The 22,980-nt window shown below is 31.1% G+C and overlaps 1 protein-coding gene and 1 long non-coding RNA gene across 2 annotated transcripts in view; both read right to left on the minus strand.

Annotated features, from left to right (window-relative positions):
* Nucleotides 1-1,784: 1,784 nt before the first annotated feature.
* Nucleotides 1,785-8,858, minus strand: LOC107445193 (uncharacterized). Its single transcript, XR_001584220.3, has 3 exons — nt 8,720-8,858; nt 4,847-4,919; nt 1,785-2,031 (listed from the first exon to the last, which is right to left on the minus strand). It is a non-coding gene; the product is annotated as an uncharacterized lncRNA (long non-coding RNA).
* A 1,614-nt stretch (nt 8,859-10,472) lies between these two features.
* The window catches only part of LOC107445175 (uncharacterized), an 82,904-nt gene continuing 70,396 nt past the window's right edge, over nt 10,473-22,980 (minus strand). The window contains exons 19-21 of the mRNA XM_071181030.1: nt 22,228-22,339; nt 13,833-13,929; nt 10,473-10,575 (exon numbers count right to left, since the gene is read on the minus strand). Coding sequence (XP_071037131.1) covers nt 10,473-10,575; nt 13,833-13,929; nt 22,228-22,339 — 312 coding nt within the window. The remainder of the gene's footprint in view (nt 10,576-13,832; nt 13,930-22,227; nt 22,340-22,980) is intronic.

Consider the following 22,980-nt stretch of genomic DNA (forward strand, 5'->3'; position numbering starts at 1 on the left):
TATAGATTATTGATATTATTATTTTGTTGGATTTTGATATAATATTTATGGCAGTAATTCCGGTTATAGTTTTGAGAATTCGTTTTATTATTTCAGCTTTCAGAATACAACCAAACAACTGGGCTTTTATTTAAATTGGATTCAAGTCCTACTTAGCATCATAAATATTGTCGTGACCTGAAGATTCTTACATAATGAATTTTGTGTTTTGACAGCAGCTTCTTGTTCTGTTTATCAATAAATTTTTCCTTTTTATAGCAATATTAACCCTTTTCCGGTTATAAAAATCATGTTAAAAATATTCCCTGTTTTTTTAGAACGTTTCTAGAAAGTATACTGATATTGTAGTAAAAGTTAAACTCAAATGTACTTTGATTATTTGGTTGCGTACACTACCTTTCGTTGGTACTGAAAACAACATAAGAAATTGAATGTAATCCTTTCCTTGATTTATTATTCTAAACGAAAAACTTTCTCACAGTTTTTAAATTCACCTCTTGTCCTTCAATCTATTTTTAGCCCAAGCATGCCTTCATTACGAAATTTCATTCAATTTTAAAGAATGTAAGTTTAATATAAAATTTGAGTTTATTTGAATATAAAATTAAGTTTAATACAAAATTTTATGCTGCAAAATTCAAGCGAAATCGATCGAATAGCTCCTGAGAAAACAAATTTTTTAAAATTTGATGGGACTTTTCGACCAATTTAGCTCAAACTTTGCATTTTGAAATATAAAATTGCATTCTTTAAAATGATGTAAAAAAACTGTACACCTTACAAGTCTAAATTTTTTCAACTTTTATTGAATAAGTAATTAAAGAACAATAAATGATTATTTAAAAAAAATCTTGTGTGGAATTATCTTTGGATAAACAAATTTTATAAATCTTTACAAAATTGCTTTAATTTAGTATAAAGTTCTCGAGATCTGACGAAATTCTCTAAAAGTAGTTATTTTGGCAGCGCAGTTTCAACCGCACACCTGGAGGCCAAAAATGTTTGACCCGTTAAAGGGTTTGTTTATTTAGAGAAAGGACAATGTTATGCCTGATTTCGTAAAAAAGCATCGTCTGTATTAATTAATTAGCATTATTGAGGTCACCCAGAGATTAGCATATTTGAGGTTAGCATGGAAATCAGCCCCATTTGAAGTTAGCATATTGAAGAATAATTAATATTTACCAAGAGTTATAGTTTGCTTGGAATTTTTAAATAAATGAATTTTACAACTGTGTGCAAAACTTTTTCTGTTTGTTTGAAGAGTTCTCGAGATATGGAGAAACACGCAAAAGAAAAAATTAACATTAAGGGGTCCAAACTTTGGACTGATCTTCTGGCTAAACAATGGGGATCATGTTTCTCAGATTATGGATATCCCTTATAATTTGGGGATCAAAAATTCGAAATCATCACAATAATGTGCGTTTATTTATAGAAAGTACGTTTTTGTGTCTGATTTCGTGAATTAGAATATCGTCTGCACTAATTAATTAGAATATTTGGAGTCTCTTCCTAGAACTTGAAGATCCGATCATTAGATCAGAAATTATTCAGGGTGGTCCGTTTTTTACTTTGCGCACTGAACGTACCATTTTTAATCTTCAGAATTCTAAAAATATACATTGAAAATGGTAACACACTGTGAAAGTGAAGCTCAAATTTTAAAGTATCATTTTGAAAACATCAAATACCTTTTCTGCCAAGGAAGAAAGAGAAAATTGTTCATTAACAAAACAAAACGCATTCTAAAGTCTGAAGCAACTTTTATTTACTCTCTCAAAAACTATTCAAGTATTCATTTAATACATATTTTTATACAGGATAGATTTTCAAGTTTACAATTATTTGTACCAAGAAAATTTAACGGTTCAAAATTCGTATTACAAATCTTTTAGCCCTGACATGAAGCTTCTGATAAAGATGAAAAAGGATACCAATTATTGTATCGAAAAAATCGTACACAGCAATTAAAGATATCCCAAGCCATATTCCTATGTAGCCTCCTATATTACTCCAAAACTCCACATTCTGAAAAATACATATAAATATATACGTTTCAAACGTTGCTTATTATAGTTAGAACTGGTCCTGAACTCATATGCTTATCTTTTGACAGAGATTTCATTCCTACAACAAATGATCAAATTGGCTTTGATCATCGAAATGTTATAGTTGTCTTAAACACAATGATAATCGAAGAAAAAAATACTCAGCATTTTAAGACACCAGAATTTATGTTTTAAAATAAAGGGTAAAATTTCCTTATATAATATCGTTATACATATTTTTAAAGAATGTAAGTTTAATATGGAATTTGTGTTTATCTGAATATAAAATTAAGTTTAATACAAAATTTTATACTATACAAAATTTGAGCAAAATCGATAGTATAGTTCGTTAGAAAACGAATTTTAAAATTTGATTTTTCAAGTACTTTTTTAACATTTGGATTTTGCCATATTAAATTGCATTCTTTAAAATTATGTAAAAAAAACTGTACAGTTCTGAAATGTTTCTACTGATGAAAAAATGATGAAAAATAATTAAAGAATATTAAAAATAAATCTTGAGTGGAATTATTTTTGGATAAATAAATTTCAGAAATCTGTGCAAAAAGGCTTAAATTCATTTCAAAGTTCCCGAGATATTGCGAAATTCTCTAAAAGTATATTGCAGCCACAAAGTTTCAGTCACTCTCCCATCTAATAAGTTTACAGTAAAGAGCATTTTTTTATATTTACGCCTTTTGAAACAGTTTATAACTAGTATTGTTAAAAAACATGCACAAAACTATACGGTTGTTTACCATTCAAAAGTAGTATGGTTTCAAAACCGTAAAACGAAATTTAACTGGACATTGAAGATAGTTTAGTAGCTTTACGGGGCTGCCGTTTATGCGAGTTTAATGTGGTTTAATTGGTTCGTAAGCGATGGAAAATAGTAGACTTTGTTGTATTAAGCAGCTTAATGATACTTCCATATATGCCTGATTAAAAGCATCGTGTTTTAATAGGCAAGGGTTATAAATTGGGGAGTACATGGCATGCATTTCATGTGTTGAAGGGAGTGGAGGAAATATTGTGATGTAGCGCAGGCACTCGAACTCCCATTCAGTCGGTCTAAAATTGACATACTAGCCTACTCTAATATCATATGTACTCATCTGAAATAAAACTATGCAGCTTCATTAGGTAGGCCTAGTTGGCACAATAAAATTCTGGTTGCTTAACCGTATTAGGTGAAAGCAGTTAATGAACGGTTTTGCTCCCAGTTAACAGTTTTAAAGTCGTCTTATTTATGGCTATTTGAGTAATTTGTAAGATAGTAGAATATGGACTAGAATATGGTAAAATAACAATTAAATAAATTGCAATTTAACAATTTCTCCCTAGAAATTTCTAACAATGCAGCAATGTTCATTATGGAATATTTTTTTTTGGTTTAAGTAATTTCTTAGAACAGTTAACCTAAACTGACAGAAGGCAGGAAAAATTCACTTTGGAATGAAATTTACTATATAATATACTATCTGGGTATGTAATATTAAAACAATAAAGAGCCCAATATAGTTAATATTGAATAAAACGCAATTGGAAGCAAAAGCATATTTTTGTATCAGTTAAATACAAGTAATAATATTTTTTCATACTTTTTATCAACACCTTTCATTTTATTTATTATATAATTTAGTCATTAAGAATTATTTAGTATTTAAATTACAACATCTTTTGTATCATTTTTTTAAAGATATTTATAAAAAGTTTCCTATCATTATTAATAAACTAGATTTTAAGGTGATTCCTCCAAAATGAGCTAATCTTTAGACGTCTAGTTTTGTTGAGGGAAAAGAGTATCTAATAAGGCGTTTATAGAATTCTGAGTAATTAATTGAACAAAATCGATAAATGAATTCAAGTGAAGAAATTATTTTATTAGAGAAAATTAAAAAAATATATTTCATTGTCATAAGCCATTGTTAAGCCATTTCTTTAAAATAAAATGACATGATATGACGCGATAATTGTTAAGAACTTGGAAACTTTCATAAGATTGATAAATCTCCTTGAAGATTAATGAAGTATGTTTTACAGAAAATCAACTACAAAAACAAATTGCTTATATTAACAATTATTTCTTAGAAACTGCGCAAGAGGCTAAATAACTTTTTTATTTTCGATTTTTTTTTCAGGAGAATTATAATCTAGATTAACCGTTACAATCAAAGCAATTGCAAGACTAACAAGACCCAAATGACCCTTTTCTTCTAAACCTTACAGAGAACTTGTTGCTTTACCATTTTTTATCTATTTGTAATGAAAATTACTAATATGTTCTCTCATTTTGGTTTAAAAGTCTAATTTAGGACTGTTAAAAAATTTAAATTTAAGTATCTTAGATATCCTTCTATTTTTGGTAATCACTGGGGAATTTACCATATGTGTTGTCATGGTAACCATTGCTACATCAGACAAACTGAAGTCGCAGTAAAATTTAAACTTAAGGAACACGATGGAAATGTTCGTAATCACGAATGCGAGAAATCATCAATTGCTGCATGTTGTTGGAATATTTTCTTGACGTCAGAGCACTTTTATGACTAAATTTAATGGTATCTTGATTGAACAGAAAAGATTCAAGACATCAAAAATAGTATAAAAGTAGTACATTTATGTACTATGAGTACATAATAACATAAAAGACATACATAGTACATATATAGACATATATAACTCATATATAGACATAAATAGTTCGAAAGACATATATAGTAGTAGACATATATATTATGAGTACATAAAAGACATATGAGTACATATATAGAGTAACCAATAAAAATATTTACCTCAACTTTTGGTCTATAAGAATATGTTGTGGTCGGCATTCCATTCAAATTAATAATCACAGTTATATTGTGACTGGAAAAAAAATGCACGTAAAGTTTTAAATTTTAACCTAAAAAATTCTAAAAAAAATTATTGGTGAGTGTAAAACAAACGATATGATTAAAAACAGGGGACTAAAAATATTCAACATTTTGACGATGCAGCTTATTACTAAATATTTTTGGAAGTAAAAATATCATAAACGCTGTTTTGAAAACTTCAAAAATTTCATTTGCTACAAAAATTATAAAGATGGAAAAAGTAAACATGCGTCAACCACTCGATCATACGCGGCCATTTTCAAGACTCAACCAAACGTGAATAATCGTCTCTGAGTCTTGAAAATGGGTGCCTATGATTTAGCACATGAACGGTACCCACTTTTCCATTTTTGTAATTTTGGATGCAATTCAATTGTTTCGTTTAAAATATTTCATATAAAATTTCGTATACAGACATTCTGCTTTTCATTATTTTGATTTTATCTTGTACAAGTGCTTTTCCCTTCTTGAATTAATATTTCTTCCCCCATGACAAATTTGAAGTTATATTCTTTTGGCCTAAAACTTGGTCGACTTGTAAATTCTTTTTCTGTATGTTAAAAAGTAATTCTCAAACTTATAATCGAAAGTTAAAATCTTCATTCTTTATCGTACTCTCTGTACATTTTTCTGCTTACTTTCGTATTTTCAAGATTTAATTTTCGTATTTTCAATATAAGATTTATAACTTTAACGTAACAAATAAAAATATTTCTTAAGCTGAATAAAAACCATCACTATCGTTATTTTTTAAACGTAGAATAAAAACGTTAAATAAAAACGCAGAATTTTAAATTTTTTCGAGTCCTATTTTTTAAAATAAAAAATCAAGATTATGTTTTTTCCTCAATTCGAGAGGTATTTTGCCTAAAATTTGTTTTGGAATATTTTGGCTAAAAGCAACTTTTTTTTCATGATTCAATACAAAATATTAAAGTTTTTGAGAAAATGATAAGAAAAAAAATATGTGGTCAATTTGCATTATTCAAAATTTCAGTTATTTTGGATTGCAAACAACTTTTTATTTTTAAAGACTGAAAATAAAAAACACAATTTTAATAATTTCTGAAAAAAATGTGACATTTAACAATACGCAAAAAATACTGTTATTGGGTAATAAAATGTTTCAACTTTTATGATAAAAATAAAACCCCACTTTTTATTCTTTTAATGACCAAAAACAAAAAACTACCTTTTTGAATATTTAGCATTAAAAAGCATGACTTTGAGCCATGCATGACAAAATTTTGAGAGAGTAAATAAATAAAATTCGTACCTCTTTAACTATCTTGGCTAAAAAGCACTTTTCACTTCTTCACTGATTAATAAAAAACAGCTTAACAAAGAAAAAAATTTAGGTCAAGAGAGTTCCTTTGTGCTGTAAAAAATATTAAAGTATTTTTGCTAAATATAACTTCGTACTTTTTAGTGATCTAAAGAAAAAAAATACCCTTTTTCTTCTTCATCTTAAAAAATATGACAATTCACGTCAAGAGGAAAAGATTTGTGGTAAAAAAAAGTTGTTTTTATTAAGTTTTTTTTTACAAAACAATCTTAAGTATTTTGATTAAAAATCACTTTTAATTTTCCTACTAACCAAAACCAAAAAAACACTCGAATTATTTTTCTGTATTGAAAAATAAGACAATTTAACTTATGAGAAAATTATTTTTAAAATTATGCACTCAAAAAAAAATTTTTTTTTTTTTTTGGTGATGTAAAATTAGTCTTGAAGTATTTTTGCTGAATATCTCATTTCATTTTTATTTTGATCAGAAACAAAAGAAACACCAATATTTTTTATGTTAAAAAATATGATATTTAACATCAATAGAAAAAATATTGATGTGGTGAAAGTTTTGGTGGAGGTGATCATCATGAATTGTCTTGGCCTTATTAAAATATCTTGATTATGGAAGTAGTAAAATGATTATCCTCAGGATATTGATATAAATCGTTTAGTGAAAATTTTATTTACTTATCAGAATTAATATGATGGATAATGGCCATATTCACATACAAACAAGAAATCCCCATAAGGGATCAAATCAGATACTCTCGCATCGAGAGATTATACATTAAGTATNACCATGGAAATTTTAAGAGATATTTATTTCGTTTCCATCTGCAGACCAGTGGAATTTGTGCTTGCGGTGATGCTGATGAAGATGCTGAACATATTCTTCTTCATTGTAGTCTGTATGCGAGTGCCCGGATGAATTTAAAGACTGATTTGAGACGTCTTTCTATTTGCTGGCCACCTGTCTTATCAGAACTGGTCAAAAGTATTGAAAGTCTTGCGGCCTTGAGGAATTTTTCTTTTTAATGTAAATTTGTAAATTTTTCTTCTTTTTGTTTTCTACTTACAACTATAAGCCTCATGCTATACTTTGTGGTGCATGAGGATTTTTAAGTCGTTTAAATAAAAATAAAAAAAAAATAAAAAATGATGTTCAATTGAGTTTGATAATATGTTCTGATTGAAAATAAGCTACATACTAAAAAGCGCAATCAATTTAAGAATGTTACTAATTCATTTGGGAGAAACAAACAATCGCTATGCTATTTTCAACCATAATGATGCTTAATTTATTTTAGAAATATTATTTAATATTAAGTTGAAAAAATAAAATCCATACTAAATAGAAAATTTAATATAAAAATGGTACTAATTCTTTTAGGTGATACGTAAAAAAAATCATCATTTCATTATTTTCGCCGATATTTAATTTGTTAACAGTCAGCATCAGTAGTATGGTAATTAGTGCAGTTTAAAAAAGTACCTAATATACTGATATAGGTATTAGTACAGTTGGTGCCTATTTAAATGAAACTAATACTCTGCAGTCTTAATACGAATGATATTTAGAGAGGTTTTTTACAGCCCCTCGAATTCAAGAGGAAGAAGTAAATGATGATAGGAGAAAAATAATGATTGTGTTAAATTTCGGCTATGATGAGTTGGCCTCAATAAAAAGCCTCATGCCAAAAGACACTGAATGCCGTATTCTTTATTTTGATAAGATGAACTACTGAAAACGAGTTTTATTTAATATCGAGAGACTAAAGGGAATGCAACAAATTATAATAAATTGAAAAGAAAAGGAATTTATTTCAGTTTTATTAATTGTGTTGGTATGTATTTTATGCACAATTTCGTATTGTTGTTTTCGTGTTTTCGTATTGTCGTTGTTTGTGCAATTTTATATTGCTGATAAATAGCGATTTATTAATTATTTACTCCTTTTTACCAAGTTCGGACAACCGGTATTCAGGTAGTCTATAATCTATCACCTACAATGACGTTTTCCGAGATAATAAAAATTGGACTTCAAAAATTTTCTTTCAAAATAATCTTTCTTATCAGCTTATTCTCAACGAAATTTTTTGGAGATTTGAGCTCTATAAACAGTTTTAAAATATTTAAATATTGGTTGGTAGATGTGATTTTTGAGGTAAGTGTTCTATTTAGGATTCCGAGTTTTTTATAAGCCTTTCCTTCAACATATGAATAAAACTACTACATAAGCACAGTTACTCGTTTTCTTTTTTCCTTTTTGAAAATGATTATGTTTCGCTGTCAAACCACAGCTATCTTAATGACATCGTAGCCGGAAAACAAACCGGTTAGGGAACGATCATCCGGGCATAAAATACTTTCTAAGACGTCTACTAAACATTCCTGAAAAAAGTTCTTACTAACAGAGAAAGTTCTCGACATATTGAAAATTCTTAATCTAAAATTTAAATTTTAGAGTATTTTGGAAAGTTTAAAATTATTAGCTGTCTTACATTAGGTTTGATTTTTGCTTCTGCTGCTTGTTATTTTTCGAATGTTTATTACATTTGCCCTGAAAAAAAACATATAAATAAAATATTGTTAATAAAAATTTAATTCAATAGCTGAAATTCAGAAAGAAAACACAAAATAAAGTGCACCAAGGGCCAAAAACCTAATAAAATTTGGATGAAATCAAAATGAGTTTTATGCCTTACTGCCTATTGTAAAATATTTCCATGCACTAACTCTGACCTCAGTAAACTATTCTTAATGCACTGTAGAGCGTTAAATAATATTATCCTACAAATTATTTGCAACCATAACCAAATGCTAAATTGAACTATATTGTCGTACATTTTACAAGCAAGTGCGCAATATTATAATTCATTTTGAGCAGAAATTTGATCCAATTCAACACCTTATTAAAACTGCAGCAACTTTTCGTCTTATGGCTCAAAATACCAGTATTTAAGTTAAAGGCTGAGCCGATGTCTTTGATAGTATAGAATCTAAAATGTTTACTGTGTACGTTTAAAGAAGTAAAATTCGAACTAAAAGAACAAAAAAAATTACAAAAATGAAAAAAAAAATAGTTCAAACTGTCGATTGCTCCCTTTATTAAACTATTGGACCAGATTTTCCAGGTTGCTGCACAAACAGCAAAATTCAGCGAGTTCCAAATTCATAAAAAAATATTTATTTAGAGGAAGTACAATTGTATGCCAGATTTACATTAAAATATTGTTTATATCTTGAACCTATAAGGAAGTAGCTCAGTTTGTAAAAATTCTTACATTCGATCAAAGGTTATTCATGTTTTTCTTTTTTTGCACGATTAACTTCTTGAAAAATAAGTTTAAAAAAAATTTCTTTTTTAATTTTTCATAAAACACTAGGAGGCGCCGCCCCCTGCTCGCTAACACTCGCCAACCCCCGAGAAATGCTACGCAATCCTATGTGGTTCACGCCGTGAACCATGGCTCGCTGCGCTCGCTCGCCAATGAACACAATGTTCTAGCACAAAGACATAATATATTATCATCAAAGACATAGTATTTTATCATCAAAGACATAGTATTGTACTTATGTAGAAGAATTCTACCAATGTTCTTATTGGCTTTTAAAAAAGTATATTAGCTATTTAGATTGTACATGGTGAAAAAATCAAAACATTAGCTAAATAAGAAACATATTAGCAAAATAAATTATCAAATATTGCTTCACTAATATTCTGCATTTTAAAGCGTGAAAATTCAATGCATAAATAAACGCGAAATATAAAAAAATTCAATGCATTCAATACAAACACTTAAACGTTTTTTAGACGTTTAGGTAGCTCCCAGTAGAAAAATATCAATTCAACAGCGGCCTTTTAAAGCATTCTCACTTCAATTAATTAATTAATTCCTAATTGAGTTTAAATTAAATATTGTCATGTTTTTAGTGCATGAATCTGAATTGAACAACCTGATAATGCTCACTCTGGTTATTGTTATCTGGTTGCTCACTACGTGCTCTTGCGCGCCGAATCCAATCAATTAAAAATGAAAACTGTTGCCAGCGCGAGAAAAGAAATATCATCGGTTTTATTGATACATACATACGTACGTATTAGCGTTTTATATATTATAGATAGATTGTATTTGTATTTCTCTTTTAATTAATATAGTAAACAATTACTGTAATTACAAGCGGTTATTTGAATTCTAAAAAACAAATTACTCATTTAACTAAGTTAATGCTTATCAAATGAGGTAAAACTTTTTAGCAATTGTTTTTAATATTAAATAAAATTTTAATATGAAAACCTAAGCTTGCCTCGTTTTGCACATCTTCTAGATCTTCTATCACTTGGTAGGATTCTTCGCTGAAAATAGAACAACCGAAATCATATATATTTACGAACAAAGATCGAGAACAAAAAAAAATTATTTTAATACAAGAGCTACTACAACTTAATTACTAAATAAAAATATTTTTCAACAGTTTAGTCTGGTATATTTTTTATTGCTACCCAGACTCTGGAAGAAATACATAACGAGAAAAAATAATTAACTTCAAAAATTTTACCAGCGGTCGATCAAGCAAAATAAATGAATAAAGAATGAAAGAAAATGCCCTGATTAACTTTATTTCTAGATCTTAAAAATATGGGTGTATCTGCGATATGTAATATAATATTCACTATTCAGTAACAATTGTTCAGTCAAAATAAGCCGTCTATTATTTTAGTCACTTAATATTAGTTACATTTTTTGTGTGTTTTGATTATCTCCGGAACTAATGAAGTGAATAAAAAAAAATTGGACAAAATCATAAAACCCCTTTAAGGTAAAAAAATATTCTTCTTTATAATTATTTATTACTTTTTTACAATCGAATTTTCTAATGCTTAAAAATTTTTAGAATAGCTAGGTACACAAATTTTTTCACCAATTTAAACTAGGCAATTTTAAATGCCACAATCTAAAATTGGAAGTTGCTCATTGAGTTTGGAGTAGGTTGAGAAATAAATGTTTAAAAATATGACTTCATTAAGATTGCAAAATACGCAAAAAGGGAAATTAGCATTAAGGGGCCGAAGCTTTCGACTGTTTTTTGATGACTATTGCACTATATTACAATAATGCAAATATTCTGTGTGTTGATGTCATATAGTTTGAGGATACAAAATACATGTGTATATGTTAATTCGAAGCTTGTCTAATGTCGTGACTCAGCTTAACTCCTAAATTAATTAATTTACTAATTAAAATATTTAAATTTAGGCCCTATTAATATTAAGATTGAGTGCTAAACCATTGAAAATCCGAACATTTTATCAAAAGTAATTAAGGTAATGTTTTTTGATAAACAAATTTTAACAAATTTTTAAATATTTTTTAACTTAAGCTGTTTTTCTAATATTTTTTTAATCTCCTGACCTTCTTACTTTATGAATACATATTGAATGATCTTGGCATATTGAATGATCTGTTTCAATGATTATTTTGAATACCTTTTTTGATTGCGTCATTTCTCGAGACTCCCTTCTGTTTGTCTCAACTATTTTATTTGTATTTATTTATTTATTTTAACATTGTTTACAATTTATTTTTCTTTTTATCCAAATATTTTGCTTGTTTCTTTGATGCTGATTCTATTTATTTGAAGAAAAAAATGTTTATCGTAGCTTGCGCCTCTGGTAGGAGACTCTGATTTCCATACAAATCAAAGCTTCTGCATAGTCAGTATCAAAACTGTGCCTAACACCAATCAGACATGAAGTTAACAGACAGCACGTCACAAATGTTATGGAAGTAAATTTTATATTATGTTCAATAGATTTATATTTTGTTGTTTTAAATTATGTTACATTTTAGCATTCGATGTAATATTTTGAATATTTTGAATTTAATAAATGCTAGGGTTGGAGCTTCGCTGGGGACTGCAACGGGCAGTGCCGTGTAATGGTTGGTTTTAAAGAAATGGTATAAAACAGTGTAATTGTGTGACTATCCAGTGCATTGTAACTATGTTCTAAATATCCAGTGTATTGTAACCATCTTTTGAACTGCAAAAAAACTATTATCAAGGGAAAATTTAGATCATTTTGTACTAATATCCGATAGATGTGATAAATTGTGTTTGTGTCACAAAATGGCTGATGAGAAACTAACTAACTAACTAACTCCCTGGCATTACAGTCCATGTTGGACCATGGCCTCACTAACAATTTTCCTCCAAAGTCGCCTGTCTTTGTTTCCAGTTTCGGACTTTTAGAGTCTTAAGGTCTTTTTCCGCCTCGTCAAACCATCTTTTGACCTTAATTCCTCTTTTCCTTTGGCCCTGGCACTGCCCCTTGAATGTCTTCTTAGTGTCTCCGTTTTCCTCCATTCTCTCAAGGTGTCCTAGCCATTGAATTCTCCTTGCTTTCACACAATTAATTATATCTTTTTCTTTAAATGGTCTTGCAATTTCAAAATTGAATCGCCTTCTCCCTCTCTGACAGGTCCAAAAATAGTTCTAAGAATTTTTCTTTCCCAGGTAATCTGCATTTTTTCTTATTTCTGGGTTGGAGCCCGCTTCTCTGATCCATAGATAACGGTTGATGAGAAACTGCACGGAATTAATAATGATCATTGCTTAGAATCTTGGTACGATGTTATTGATATTTAAGCGAATAAATACTTTTATTGATTGAGTAAATTGTCTTATCCAGTTTCTCGAAAATTGGTGCAATTATGAAGCACAATACAAATGATAGAGAGAGCATAATCTACTTTGTAAAGAAAATAAAAATAATTGTGTGATTCAGACGTTTCCGTAATTTATTATTCCGCTATACTGATACTGTTATACTGATGTGATAATTGGAATATAGTGCGCAACAGTCTTTAATATTTTATTTGTTTGATAGGTATTGCAATGACTTTGCTAATGAACTAACACAACTGTTTGTTTGAATAAACTATCAACTACACTACTGCTGATTTGTAATCGACTGACAGTGTATTGGTGTGCATGCTTAAGAGTGGGCATATAGGGAGCCTTATATATACTGATGGACAGAAATCTTATCATGTGTGCATCAAGTGCACGTCAGCACAGGCGTCCCCAGAACATATCCTTCTCATGTGTGGGGCATTTGTGCGAGAACCATATAAATACATCTCTTCTTGTATGACTTTTTGCGGATTCACGACCTCCTGGACATGGTCTAGCTTGCAGCTGGACCTTGAGGAATAAGCCACACACTGCTAACTCTTGCTCATAATTTATTGATGTTCTGAATATATTGTGTGCCGATTCTATTCTGTCAAAGTGAGCTGACTTCAAAGAAATAATAAAATATTCTTAATTTCGATGCTATGTAATTAATATTGCACTTTTAAATGTAAAAATACAGACATTTTTGGTAGAATTAAGTTTTCAGATAAGCTCAAAATAATAATTTACAATGCCACAAAAGGAAGTGAACTAATTCATTGTTTGTCTAATTAATTACCTATTAGGTGCCTAAAATCTAAAAATAAAAAAGAAAATGGCTAAGAAACTTAAGTGGAAAAAAAATCAATCAAAAATCGGGACTTTGCCGCAGAGTTAAAATTAGTTGTTTAGAAAAATTTAACAAATAAAACTTACTAACAAGCAGGTCCACAATTCTTTTTCACACACTCATCAAGTTTTAGTTTGAATTCGGGTCCATCAAATGCTTCAAAGGTTCCATTGTCAGATATCACTGAAAATAAATAAAAATCAGTGTAAGATTATGATCTTTTATAGTTAGCATAACAGCTCTTAATATTGCGCAGTTCCATCCTTCGAAAATAACTACAACTGTCACTTGTCATGACGTAGGGCATAAACATTGTCCCTCCACAGCTCGTTATATTACTGGTACGTGATGATGCACCGAATTTCATTTTATATTTCGTAAGTTAGTAAATACAATTTTATTAATGTTGTGTTGTTGTCGTGTCTATGCTAGAGCAAAGATTAGAGTCCTCCAAAAGTCTTGATAACAAGGTTTGCAAGATCTGGAGCCCGATGGCCATGAAGAATTTCGATGGGAGGTGCTCCAAGTTGAAAGAGGGAGCCGATAATGATTTGGCAGTCAAAAACATGGTCTGGAGTTAGTTGCAAATGAGGACAGTACTTGCAGATGGGATAGAATTTAATATGGGTGAGTGAGATCTTCATGCCCTTGAAATGTTCACTACTAGGCTAGCTATTGTAGACGAGAGATTTCTTGGGCAGTTCGGGGATTGTTGCCTTGCTAAAATGCTGGTTGTATATCCTTCGTCGGGCAACAGCTTTCGCATCTGCACAGGTGACAGCTCGAGGTTGAAATTTTATTAATGGATCGTTTTATAAATATTAAATTACTTCTTTTCAATGTTAATTGGTATTAATTATTAATCTTCACTACTAGCTGAATACTTGATCTTCGAATGGTACGAATAAAAAAAATCGATAACTCATTACTGTCTAATACTATGAGATGACGCACACAACTAATAGGCAAATTCCAACCAATAGAAGTGTATAGTGGAAGAACCAGATAAGTTAAAATTTCAGTTTCATTTATGAATCAGAGAAAATAACAAAGTGTTACTTCAATATAGGAATATTTAATGTTTTTTTTAATGGCGGGCACTTGGGGGATGTCCCATTGGCCACAGAAATGCCAGAACTGCTACTCTCCTCTCGTTACCCCGTGGGCACCTGTGGCGAAGCCACGGGGGTGGAGCAGCCCACGTCACTCAACCACAAACCCGTTTATAAGGCGGATCACATTCACACAATCACACATAAAGGAGAAAGGACATAGAACACAGAGAGAAAGAAACATCCATGCCCTGAGCAGGATTCGAACCCGCGACCAGCGGCTCCGTAGTCATGCACGCTAACCACTCGGCCACCAGGTCGACTGGAATATTTAATGTAACAGAATTATTTTTGTTTTTACTTTTATCTTAACATAACTAATCCATATTAGTCTTAATATGCTTGCGTGATTTTTATTTTCAAATTAGGCAGTTATAAGTAAAANCGGTGGTGGAGCAGCCCACGTCACACAACCACAAACCCGTTTATAAGGCGGGTCACATTCACACAATCACACACAAAGGAGAAAGGACATAGAACACAGAGAGAAAGAAACATCCATGCCCTGAGCAGGATTCGAACCCGCGACCAGCGGCTCAGCAGTCAGGCACGCTAACCACACGGCCACCAGGTCGGCTGGAATATTTAATGTAACAGAATTATTTTTGTTTTTACTTTTATCTTAACATAACTAATCCATATTAGTCTTAATATGCTTGCGTGATTTTTATTTTCAAATTAGGCAGTTATAAGTAAAATAAGGCAAATAACTATTAGTCTCGTCTTTTGATACATCAATACTAAAATTGTTTGGAGACTGCATTTTTTCTCACCCTGATTTTCATCGCAATAAAAATGTTATTTACCTGGTTTTTCCACTAAGCTCTTCGATTAATGAAAATAAAGTAATTTTTTTTATTCATTATTATTTGTTTCCCTTCCCGGTGGCTTTATGTCATTATATTTTAGAACTATCGTTGACCAGCTTACCCAAATTTGAGTTCACGACTACCAATGTTGAGAAAAAATATTTTATATTGCTATATATATATATATATATACATACATAAAACAATGTTTTCATCAGGCACATTATGACCCATAATCCTCATAGAACAATCTTTGACGTCTGTAAGCTACTTAAACATAGTTGCAGACCAGGTTCACCCATTCATGCAACAATATATATTGGGTTCACCCATTCATGGCAACAGTTTCTCCTGCCGGGGAAGGTGTTTACCAACAGGATAATACACCATCTCATAAGGGGTCGAATCGTCGAGGAACATTCCAGTGACTTTCAAGTCTGGCCCCCAAATCACCTGACCTTAATCCAATAGAGTATTTGTGGTCTTACTTGGAAAACCAAATTCGTGCTGCCACGCTACCCCCTCGCATTGTAAGGGAATTGCAGGACCAGTTGGTGAGTGCTTGGTACCAGATACCTCAGACTACCAATCAGCACCTTGTGGAATCAACGCCACGGCGGGTGGTAGCAGTTTTGAGGGTGGTCCTACATGTCATTAGCAGGGTGGTCTTAGTGTAATGGCTCTTCGGTGTACATATATATATATAACGATAAATATATGTATAATATTAACTCCTCGTTCAGGTATTGGGAGAAATTTTATTTTCGTGGATTTTTTTGATGGAACTAACCTGCATTTGCATTAAATGGAGAGAAAACAGTGAAAACCACTGTTATAATGACGGCAAAGGAATTTTAACCCTTGGTCCGTCTACCACTGAGGATATTTCATGTTAACACTGTGATCGGTGCAAGCCGGATGCGGATTCGTATCAACCAGTCATCGCATCGGTTCACCTCATTGGAAGGCGAGCTCCTTATCTCGTGAGTCATCGCGGATCAAGTGTTATTATATTTTATTTTATAACCGTCTTTGAACAGCTGGTCTAATTTTAGGTTCACGACTTATGTTCAACTCCTTAGTCTTGTAATTTTGAACCAATCCAGAAGGCAAGGTAACTCCTGGATCAGTACCCCCAGAGGTATGATTTGCCATCACATGGAGGATCTTGTGACTCGACAGATTTTAACGTGTAATTGTCTTAGGATACACGGGGAGTCTAAGGGCAGCGGTATCGAACCGACGACCTCTTGGACAAGGACTCAGTGCCCTACAGGCCATCCCGGTCCTAAAGTTATTTTATTTTATTTCTTATTTTATAACCGTCATTGAACAGCCGACCCAATTTTGGGTTTATGACTACTAATGTTCAACTCCCTAGCCTTGTAATTTTGAACCCAATCTAGAAGATAAGGGAACTTCTATATCAAGTATTGGGCGAAATTTGCCTTCATGGCGGACTTTTTGATGGAACTAACCCGTATTTGAGTTACATGAAGAAAAAGACCACGAAAACCTCCCACTGTTGGCCTGACGGCCAGGGGACACTAACCCATAATCCGTCCACTATTGTGAATATTTCACGTAAGCACTGTGGTCGGTGCAAGCCAGATGCGGAATTCGTAGCGACCATTCATCGCAGAGATTCTAACCTGGTTCACCTCATTGAAAGGCGTGCACTCTATACCCTGAGCCATCGAGGCTCAGAGTTATTATAGTAAGAAAAACATGTTTATTGTTGTTATCTCATCAGAATAGAGATTCACTGTATTTAGCATCATTTGGAGTGATGATATTGATCGCGGCTTACTCATGATATTCGAAATTTACCGCTATCAAGAAATTTTGTTCCATACAAATCTCTTTCAAAAAGACGTAACACACATATTTCTTACAGTATCAGTTTTAAAATTGCTTAGTAAGAGTGAAATTTTAAGAATGACCAAATATATCAATATAATTTTAAATACCGAAATTAGTACATTTGCTGCATATTTTATAATCCTTCAAAATTTGAGTTTTGTGCGAAACGGATTTATCAGTGGCAGCAAACTAAAGCCGAAATTTTAAATACAAATAGAATTTTTGAAAGTCCGTCTTTGGAGCATGCCCATTTATTTATCAATTTCTAGTTTACCGTTTAAAATATTTAAAGTAGTGGAAGCAGTTCTTTTAATTCTAAAATTCATTAAAATATTACTACACTAAACTTTGCTACCACTGAAAAATATATTCTAAAACTACGGCATTCCTATTGCAGAATTCTTATTAATAGTTCTCCAATTACCATATTACCAGTAGTACATATTATTAATTGTCATCTGCATATTGTTCCCCTAAATGAATTTCCAATTAACCTTTTTTTTATAAATTTTGCTCTTTAGCACATGACTTCTTTTTTTATTAGAATTAATGTATGATACTTAAATTAACTAAGCGTTATTGGTATCAATAATATGGTGAATAATAATATCCCCAACATTAATAAGTATATTTTTTCATTATCTTTCCTTTTCAGTGGTTAGGTCATTTTTTTTAATTTCAATTTAACAACGTTAACTAGGCAGCATTGAATTCAATAACAGAATGGCAATTTTTTACGGTTCCATAAAACGAGTAAGAACATTTAACCCATTAATTTTGCTTTTTAGCTTATTTCAATGTACATATATTATCTAAATTAATTAACCCTCCTGGCGTTTCCCCTCTCTCTTAGTTTCTTACTACAAGCGGCAGACACATTTTAGAAAGATGCCACGAAAAGTGTCGAGGGTCGGACAAAAGGTATGCTTTCCCCTTTCCACTTCAATTTGTGGTTAAAAGGGGTGATTATCGGTCTAGNTTCAATTTAACAACGTTAACTAGGCAGCATTGAATTCAATAACAGTATGCCAATTTTTTACGATTCCATTAAACGAGTAAGAACATTTAACCCGTTAATTTTGCTTTTTAGCTTATTTCAATGTACATATATTATCTAAATTAATTAAGAATCATTGACGTCAATGGCGATTTTTTAAGTTTCTCCGAAATGAATTAGTAGCATTTATTTTGCTATTGGATACATTACTATTTTTTTTTTCAATTTAATTACCGTTGATTTCATGTTATATTAAGTTTTAAGAAACACATTTCAAAAGAATTTCTTTTATAAGAAAAATAAAGGTGGTATCAGATTTTCGAAATAGTAATTTCGAACGTTACACGTTAATGTTGTTCACTGAATTAATCTGACATAGAGAATAGAAAGTATTTGCAATGACTAACGCTTCACCTATTAGAAAATAATTTTGAAAAAGATAAACAAAGCAAAACAAAGGAAAAAGTTATGATCGCCTAATTGCGATCCCATTGGACAAATGCTCAACCCATTGGACAAATGGGTTACCCATTGGGCAAATGCTTTACCCATTGGACAAATGGGTTACCCATTGGACAAATGCTTTACCCATTGGACAAATGGGTTACCCATTGGGCAAATGCTTTTTCTTTTTGGATTGACTCCGTTAAACGCCACAACATTTTAAATCATTTGTTGCAAAAACTGTCTTAATTGATGATTGTCGTAGGATTGGTTTTCAAATCCGTGTTTCAAGACTTCACAAAATACTTTTCCTTCTTCAGTATTCATATTTATACTGAAATCCCCGTCAAACCAGTAATTATAAACTAATAATAAAAAGAATATAAGAATACTTTAAGTTATTGTTATGTAAATACATTTAAAATGTCTGCTAGTGAACAGAAAAAGAAAATCAGCTGCGGTCGCCATAACAACGCACGCAATGACGACGCATGTTTACTATTACTCTTGAACACAGTCGGAAGTGTGATGACGTTCAAATAAGTGCACATGCTGTCAAACCCAAAACGTCACCCATTTTGCCAATGGGTAATATTAATGACCATACAAAGAAGTCTTTTTAAGATCAAATAAAGCTATAAGCTAGCAAGCGTCACTGATTTCATCTTTAAATGTTTTAAAAGTCGAATCGTCTACAGTAAAATTTAAGACAATGGCAAACGCATAACCAATCAGAAAATCACATTTCGCTTGTCACTAGAATGGTTCGTCATAGAATGTTTTAATGTCAACAGTGACCTTCCTTGTGCTTCGAATTGTCTGTACGCCAAATTTCATCACCTTTGGCCGATTGGTTTACGAGTCTATAAACGACGCACACTCAGACTGTCATTTAATTTTTATATATATCGGCTTATTAAAATTATAGTTAATGTTAAATTGGTGACCGGAAACTCAAAATGCGGAAAAACGTGCTTAATGGATATACGGTTTACATTTACTCTTGGATATGGATTAGCAAACTGTTTCAGTGAGTCTTTTCATTAGTTTATATTAAGGGTATTGCGCTGAAAAGTTTACTAAATCTTCTGTGTCTTTATCTTTTTCATTGTTAATTAATGTTAAAATCTTTTCTATAATTAATCATGGCAAAATTTGTTGTAGTATAAATATTCATGTGTATATTCTGCTGTTGTTCTCTTTTCTAATCCTCTCTGACTAAATTTGCTAATTATTTGAATAAATTACTTTTAATTGTTTTGTTTTTCACCATACCTAATAAAACTGCCGAAGAAAATCAAATCGCTCACGTTTCAGCAAAAACGTTTCCGTTTTAGACAGGGCTGAAAGATCGAAAACTGGTACCATTTTTTTCAAGAAACATTAAATCTCTGCAACCATCGAGATTTTTGAAATAAAATTTTTATTTACAATTATAGAATATAGTATATAAAACTGTTTCTCTCTTGAGAAAAAGTGGATATTCTTGAACAACTTGAAGAAGAGAGTAGATTTACTCCACCCGAAAACAAGCTAAAACTGAAATGGCTTTACTACTAGCTTTTTCTCTTTTTCGTTTAGCTTTCGACACATGGTTTTGGAAATCAAACCCTGCCTTGTAGTTTACCAGACTCGAAGCACTTTAGAAAAAATATCAAACGATGACAAAAAATTCAATCGTTTTCTCCAATGTCCTAAACTGAAATAGTGATATTGTCTCAAGGCTAACAAATACAAACAAAACTCTAATAAAAGATGATTCATTGAATTGTACTCAGTGAGTGAAGAATCAAAAATCAGAATGGTCTTGCAAGGGCAGGAAATAGGTGTTCTTCCCAACTCACATGAAGAGATTAGCAGGCGGTAACGTGGGCACTCCTCTTTTAAAATATTTGCGGCTTGAGAATCTCCATGTCCTAACATTATTGGCAGCTCTCACTGACGATTCGGATATCACTGACAAAATAGATGACCTTACCGATACCAGCATGTTAACACTGTCGACGCTGACAAAACATCTTCGCTCGAAATGCAAGTTTCTCAGCTAAATTAGCAACTTTCGTCTTAAAGTAAGAGTCTTGCAATCTAAACAGGGAACTAAGGCAATCTCGTAATTGTAGTATAAATTTCAGGGCGTGAAGAAATGAAAAAAAATCACGAGAATGGATATTGTTTTTATCATACGAATTTCGGAATCTGAGCAAGAAATGTACTCCTCCTTGCCGCTACTCTGAAAAATCTGCCAAATAGATGTCATAAGCCATATCGATTGCCAGATTTATAGTATCTTATTGGCCGATCAAAAAATGCAATTTAAATCTGTTTATTGGCACAAGTGCTGATTTGTCATTCCTGCAAAAGCGTAACGCATCTCAGACATAAGTTTCTGATGATTTAGTCTGATTCGCAGCAAATGGTACTAAAATTTTAACTTTCGGAATAAAACTTTTAACTCTGGATTTTAATCGGCACCGACCTTACACTGAGCGCTTTGTCGTTGATCATGTTAGACCACTAATTATTGACGCTGATTTTCAGAAAAATTTCTATTTATTGGTGATGTAAGAAAATTATTTATTAAGCAATAATCGAACTAAAATCACAAACATTAACTTCCCAAGTAATTTAACAATTCATCTTGGAAACTTAAAATGCTATTAAGTGCTGCTAATCAGCTCGGAGAACCATAAAAAATCGCCATACTATCATTGACTTCAATGATTCTTAATTAATTTAGGTAATATATGGGCATTGATATAAACAAAAAGACAAAATTAATGGAGTAAAAGTTCTTATTCGTTTAGTGGACCCGTTAAATGATTTCTGAGAAAAATGATTCATGTTGATAAATATATCTTAATATAATCATATGAAAAAGATAACAAAAAGTAATTTTTTAAAATTCTTTATGGTCTTCATTCACTCATTTTACACCACTGTAAGAAAAATTTCCGTAAAGTTGAGTTTTAAAATAGATTTTTTAAAGGATAAAAAAAATACCAAGTATGCAGGTTTACCATGATTGTCAGGGTAACTTAAGCTAAAAGGTTTTAATCTCATTAGTGGAAGAATTCAACTAAAATATACTTAATAATCATCTCATTTTTCCATGGAAGTTTAAAACTGACAAAGTAACAAGTTAATGATAAGTAACGGTTCAAAGTTCAATATGCTAATTCTTTGTTATCAAAATTATAGTAATAGTATACACAAGAAAGATAATAAAAAATAGCTTAAATTCTAATTTTTTACATACTAAAGGAATCCATAGCACAGGTGTTGCTTTCCATTGAATATGGTCTCAACGCAGAATTTAGACAACCATATATTTTTAAGCTAGTATTTAATTGGCATTCATTATAGCAGTCCTAAAACACAAAAACCATGATTGAAATTCATTATATTTAGTGTGCTATAAAGCTATTTTCTAAGCATATTTGTTTAATAAAAGGAGATAGACTATCTACTTAAATGTCAGTAAATTAAAGATAGATATCAATGCAGCCAAACACGTTTAAATGTACAATTAATAAGCGATTTCTGACAAATTCCCATAAAAAAATAGGCATTCCAGATCATATTGTTAAGGAGATGGAATTTCTTGTTGCTTGCAGATGAAACTTTATGAAAAACTAGTTCAATGCCCGATTTTCGTACGGATTGAGTGAAAAAGAAAATAATTAGTGAATCAGTTCTGAACTATACTACGAAATCATACACAGAAACTGACAAGCATATGACGACACAATTAATAAAACTAATATTTATTTGTCCATTTTTTATTATTTGTTGTCCTTCGTACTGGATTATCTGAATAACTGGCTCGGATTTATCTGAGCCATTCAGTATTTTGTCACTTGTCACAAAGTAAAAATTTCATGCTCACAAAGAAAGAAGTATGTCACAAAGAAAAAATTTCAAGCTCACAATTTTCTCTCGCTTTTTTAGGGTGTGAAATAGAAGAAAATTCATGTAAAAATAGCTTGCCCCCCCTATATATATATATATA

This window comes from Parasteatoda tepidariorum, chromosome 5, assembly GCF_043381705.1.
Source record: "Parasteatoda tepidariorum isolate YZ-2023 chromosome 5, CAS_Ptep_4.0, whole genome shotgun sequence".
NCBI lineage: Eukaryota > Metazoa > Arthropoda > Arachnida > Araneae > Theridiidae > Parasteatoda > Parasteatoda tepidariorum.